Below are 6,000 nucleotides of genomic sequence, written 5' to 3'. Positions count from 1 at the left end.
ATTATTAATAATTATATATTAATATATTATACATACTAATTATAGATATAAAATAACATATATACATTGTATATTTTTTATACATATGCTCTTATTTGCCCTCTTGAGTCCTGTTTTCTCCTTTTAAATTTTGGGATATTTTCATAGGTCCTATATTGTTGTTGTTTTTAATTTGCTATTTTTTTTTTCAATAAAGAAAGGTCTGTCTTGGTATTTGTCCCAAATCAGTGTGGGTGGTGTCTCCATGGGTACCTTCACAGTTTACCTAAATACTCAGATTTGTCCTCTCATCTCATAAGCTGGAGAGCTGGTTGTTCTAAATTTAGCATTAAAAGTCAGGATACCAGCAACTGGAGGGTTCTTTGTAATTATTCAAGAAGCTCTACCAGGGGGCAGGTTCTGTTTATTCTTTTTCCTTCAGTCTGCTATTTTCTTCACCTCAGGACCACAACATAGCTCTATCCAGCATCCCTCCTAGCACTACTGCCCCAGGCAATCACTATAGAGGACCTCTACACCTGAGATACCATGCCTGGGAGCAGCCCGACACAGCCAGACTTTATGCTTGCCATGAGCATGCCTGCCCTGCTTGGAAACCTTCTGATGTGTGTTTGTTGAACTGAAGAGGTTTCAAGAATGGGGTGGCTATGGCTGGGCATAGTGGCTCACTCCTGTAATCCCAACACTTTGGGAGGCCAAGGCGGGCAGATCAGGAGTTCGAGACCAGCCTGACTAACGTGGTGAAACCTCGTCCCTACTAAAACTACAACAATTAGCTCGGCGTGGTGGCACTCGCCTGTAATCTCAGCTACTCAGGAGGCTGAGGCAGGAGAATCGCTTGAACTTGGGAGGTGGAGGTTTCAGTGAGCCGAGATTGCACCGCTGTACTCCAGCCTGGGTGACAGAGCAAGACTCCATCTCAAGAAAAAAAGAATAGGGTGGCTTCTTCCACAGGCCACTGTCACCACCACTGTTGACTCTCCAGAATCAATGCGTGTTAGCATTTTTCTACCAGATGGTCCTCTGCTCATTTCCTGTACCATGATAGTGTTTTCTTAGGAAGAAGGTTTACAACTTCCCCATCGTGTTTTTCTCCAATCTAGTCCTACCTCTAGTAGACCAAGCAGAATTTAGTCAAACCACTGTGGCTTAGTTGGTTTGTAGCTAGTGCACCACTCTTACTAGTTTTATTCAGTCTTTCTTTGGCCACTTCTACAGATTCATTTTATTCCTGTCCTCACATCAGCATTGTTCCCACAAACTTCCTTCTAAATGCTTGGTATCCACCACTCTGTCTTTCACAATGATTGTCACATGGCAGGCCTCTAAACAATTGTAATAAGCGACTTCCCAAACACGTTCTATGATCCTTTGGCCTGGTTTCCCTTTATAGGTTCAACGTCACCTTTCCAAACTCTTTGACAACATGGCCAAGATGCGATTCCAGCTAGATGCCAGTGGGAAACCAACCAAGACAAGCCTTGGCATGTACAGCAAAGAAGAAGAGTATGTGGCTTTCAGTGAGCCCTGTGACTGCAGCGGGCAGGTAACACGATAGCCCTTTTCCCTCCTTCTGCTTTTCTCTCTCAAATACCTTCATTCAAATATGATCAGCATCAACTCTAGGAGGGCCTTTCTGGCCTTGATCCAGAGCTGCTGTCGGTGCCCTCCAAGAGCCAGCTTCTTTGACTTGAACTGACGTTGGAGCAGCAGCTGGTGCCCTACTTTCCTCTTTCGGGGAAGGACACATGTCAACATTCATATCTTTTCCTTAACCAAAGACCTGTGCAGAGGGAAATGAAATGCACATAAACAACTACCCAAGTCAATGAGAAAAGGATTTTAAAATGATTAGCGGCACCAGGAGACATCAACATGGCAACCCCTAGAGCATCCTGTGGGGGAATCTGGGACACTGACACCCTCCCTGGGAGAAAAATGCCCTTTATTGAAACCAACTGCTTTCCTGAGATGTCCCCTCTCTGCACAAATGTGCCTCAGTGTCACTTCCTCCCACAGCCTTCCCCTTGGAGAACCAACTACCACCCTGCTCCAGAAATTGCTTCCTCCAAATCTCCGTGTCCAATGCAAGGGACACAAGCCATGGGACCATTTTCCCCTTAAGTCTCCTTCCCATCCATTAGCACCACCGCTAAACTATAAGCTTCTGAAATAATCCAGCAAAGCATTGCCCCTGGGGATTCTCATCTAGTGCCAAATAACACCTGGAGTAAGGATATTTTACAGAGTTCCACCCTTATCACCTGTATCTAAGAAAGTAATTCTAGTGCCAGAAAATAATCGCTTCTCAGTTATATGAGGGTGGCCCTGGGGTTTCATTCACAATGTGTTCTTTCTGTAGACCCAGAAAGCATTTAGTTGGGGAATACAATCCTGGTTTGTACTTCATACTCAGGGGGGACAAGGTCATAAGAAGCCACTGACTTATTTACACCCAGCTCAACCCAGATTTCTGTTTCCTTGTATGAGCTCTGGGTGACAGCCTCCACCCCCTTAACCTGCTACTCTGTCCTGCATATTCCAAATGCACACATCAGCCTGCTGTTAATTATGTCTGGGTCTCACTTATCACCATCCCAGATTACGTAAACAGCACATCCCTCTGCACCTTCTGGCAGCCACTTGGGACTGTATACAATGTCTGGACTCCCCTTCCTTCACTCCGTCAGACTGAGTGGAAGAAAATATGTAGGACTAATCAAAACTTCTTCTTTTTTTTTGAGATAGAGTCTTGCACTGTTGCCCAGGCTGGAGTGCAGTGGCGTGATCTCGGCTCACTGCAAGCTCTGCCTCCCGGGTTCACGCCATTCTCCTGCCTCAGCCTCCCAAGTAGCTGGGACTACAGGCACCCGCCACCACACCCAGCTAATTTTTTGTGTTTTTAGTAGAGACGGGGTTTCACCATGTTAGCCAGGCTGGTCTCAATCTCCTGATCTCATGATCCTCCCGCCTCGGCCTCCCAAAGTGCTGGGATTACAGGCGTGAGCCACCACGCCCAGCCTCCAAACTTCTTAGGCATCCAGTTTCTAACCCGAGTTGTTCTTTCAGGTGGAAATATGGCTCAACCATGTCCTCGGTCACATGAAGGCCACTGTGAGGCATGAGATGACAGAAGGTGTAACTGCCTATGAAGAAAAGCCGAGGGAGCAGTGGCTCTTTGACTACCCAGCTCAGGTATTCTCCTAACGGGACCCCCATCCTCCACAGGACTGTCTTCCTCCACAGCCTCCTCCATCCTTCAGCAGCTGGTAGACATCAGGCTGGCTGCGTGCTTCACAGCCAAGGGGGCTTGAATCCCAGACCACTGTGAGGGGTCAGCAGGTGGGAGCAGGGGGATTGACAACCATGGCCTAAGTCAACCCTGACCTTGGGAAATCAAGGGTGATCTCTTTTTGCCTTCATTGGCTATAGAAGGGAGAAAATGTCAACAGTTCAACTCTTTGAGCCAGCCTACTTTCTGTGCGCCAAGCTCTGTGCTAAGCACAGGACACACCAGCAGGGAACAAGACAATGAAACCTGTCTTGCTGGAGTTTACAGGCTCGTGTGGAACTGAATTACTGACACATATGACTGGTGGTTTGTTTGTTTGTTTGTTTGTTTTAGACGGAGTCTTGCTCTGTCGCACAGGCTGGAGTGCAGTGGCGTGATGTCAGCTCACTGCAACCTCCGCCTCCCAAGTTCAAGCACTCTCCTGCCTCAGCCTCCCAGGTAGCTGGGACTACAGGCATGCACCACCACGCCCGGCTAATTTTTTTTTGTATTTTTGGTAGAGATGGGGTGTCACCATGCTGGCCAGGCTGGTCTCAAACTCCTGTTCTCAAGTAGTCCACTGGCCTCGGCCTCCCAAAGTGCTGGGATTGTAGACGTGAGCCTCCGCGCCCGGCGATGACTGGTGTTTTAATAGCGGGGGCTCAGGGTACTCTGGGAGCATACAGCTAGTTCATGAGGTCTGGGAACATGCCCTAAGCGTATGATATGAAAGCTGAGATGTGAAGCAGGAGTTAGCAAGCTAAAAATGGGAGCAAAGAGCAACCAAGTAGGAGGAAGAGCCCTGGCTCAGAAGCCAGGGTGAGCATGCTGTGTCTGAGCCAGAGTAAGTGGAGGAGGAGCAAAGGCTGCAGGTGGATTCTGGAAGCCAGTTCCTATAGACCATGTGAGAGAGTCTGACTTGATTCTGAGATAGATCCGAATTCTTTATAGGTTTCTCAGGAGCATAATAAGAGAGAATAACAGACCTAACAAGAAATGTTTAAAGTAACTCTGGCTACAGTATGCCACTCCTCCTTCCCTCAGTTAACGATATAGTAGTAGTATTGCTCTGTTTGGGGGTTGCAGACATTTAGTAGTCATCAAAGTCATAGAGTAGATAACATTGCCCTTGGAAAGTATGTAAAATGAGAAGAGGGCAGAACAAATTCTTGAGCATCATTCAGAGCCGGAGGAGGAGGAAGGAGGAAACAGCAAAGCAGAATGAGAAATGGTCTTTTGGGAACAGAAGGAAAACCGGGAAACAGTAATCATGGAAACAAAGCAAGAAATTGTTGGTAGCAGGTAAGAGGTCGGAAATATCAAACACTTCTAAGAGATCAAGCAAAATAAAGAGGATGAAGAAGGTTCATGGATAAACTTGGTGAGGCCATTTCACGGGAGTGGTAGGGAAAAGGCCACACTGCAGGGGCTGAGGAGTGGGAAAAGGTAGAAAGTATTCACAGTGGCCGGGCGCAGTGGCTCACACCTGTAATCCCAGCACTTTGGGAGGCCGAGGCAGGTGGATCACGGTGTCGGGAGATCGAGACCATCCTGGCTAACATGGTGAAACCCCATCTCTACTAAAAAATACAAAAAATTAGCCGGATGTGGTGGTGGGCACCTGTAGTCCCAGCTACTTGTGAGGCTGAGGCAGGAGAATGGTATGAACCTGGGAGGCGGAGCTTGCAGTGAGCCGAGATCACACCACTGCACTCCAGCCTGGGCAACAGAGTGAGACTCTGTCTCAAAAAAAAAGAAAAGATAAAAAAGAAAGTGTTCACAGTGAACGTGGATAGCAGGGAGAAACTTAGCTGTGAAGAAAGGAGAAAGGAGTCCGCACTGCAGAGAAGAAGAGGTGTTTATTAACAGTAGGGTTGGATCATCCTCTCGATTTGTCCCAGTAAGGCTGCCAATGAGGAGGAGCTTCTTTAACAAAATCTAATCGGACATAAACTCAAAGGGAAAAAATGGATGAACAGAAATGGTGCTGTTTACTACAAGATTCTCCATTGCACAAAGGGAATGGTTCCCATCAGGCTTCCTTGTTTACCTGTATCAGAATTTTGAGACAAGAGAATGTGTCGCCTCCCCCTATTGCAGTAAATGTCATCTAGTGTGGTGTCCCCCAAACCAAATGATACTGCAGATGAGCAGTGGATCTAAATTCGCCACCATGAATAATCGAAGTTATGCACGTTCTATACAAAGCTTTGCAGCAAATGGAAGAAATATGTATTTCAATTGCGTTTTCTATTTATTTATTTTTAATCTCCGAAAATGCAAATCGTATCAACCACATTGAATTTCAGTATCCTTCATCTTGGCATTTAAAAATAGGCACTTTGACGTTTTAAAATATCTTTAAAATGTAGTGAAAGTATGGTAGAAGAGCAAACGTGTGCCATAGATGATCAGCAGTGACTCACTAAATTAGATTGTCAGACCACAGAGGAGCAGAGCAAAGAGTGTGTGACATTGGGATGCTTGGGCAACATATTGTTGCCTTCCCAAGCTTGGGAAAGTTGCTACTCTGGGAAGTAAAAGACTGTATCATCCATGTCACAATTTTTAGAAGCCACCGGCCTTGATCAGAGTCAATCTTGGGTTATTCTCAACCAAATGATACATTTTTCAAGAGCGGAAAGTGCTTTCCCACCTGTGCTGTAACAACTTCACACCTTCAAGGGTTTAGAGCATATGGTTCACTTAGTCAGTGCTGGTGGAAGAGA

At 46.3% G+C, this 6,000-nt stretch overlaps 1 protein-coding gene across 1 annotated transcript in view; it reads left to right on the top strand.

Moving 5' to 3' along the window:
* DNAH9 (dynein, axonemal, heavy chain 9) overlaps nt 1-6,000 on the top strand; it is a 371,284-nt gene that overhangs the window by 99,518 nt on the left and 265,766 nt on the right. The window contains exons 23-24 of the mRNA XM_011965684.1: nt 1,394-1,546; nt 3,070-3,195. Coding sequence (XP_011821074.1) covers nt 1,394-1,546; nt 3,070-3,195 — 279 coding nt within the window. The remainder of the gene's footprint in view (nt 1-1,393; nt 1,547-3,069; nt 3,196-6,000) is intronic.

Source organism: Mandrillus leucophaeus, unplaced genomic scaffold (genome assembly GCF_000951045.1).
Source record: "Mandrillus leucophaeus isolate KB7577 unplaced genomic scaffold, Mleu.le_1.0 Scaffold732, whole genome shotgun sequence".
Lineage (NCBI taxonomy): Eukaryota > Metazoa > Chordata > Mammalia > Primates > Cercopithecidae > Mandrillus > Mandrillus leucophaeus.
This window is presented reverse-complemented; position numbering and strand designations above follow the sequence as displayed.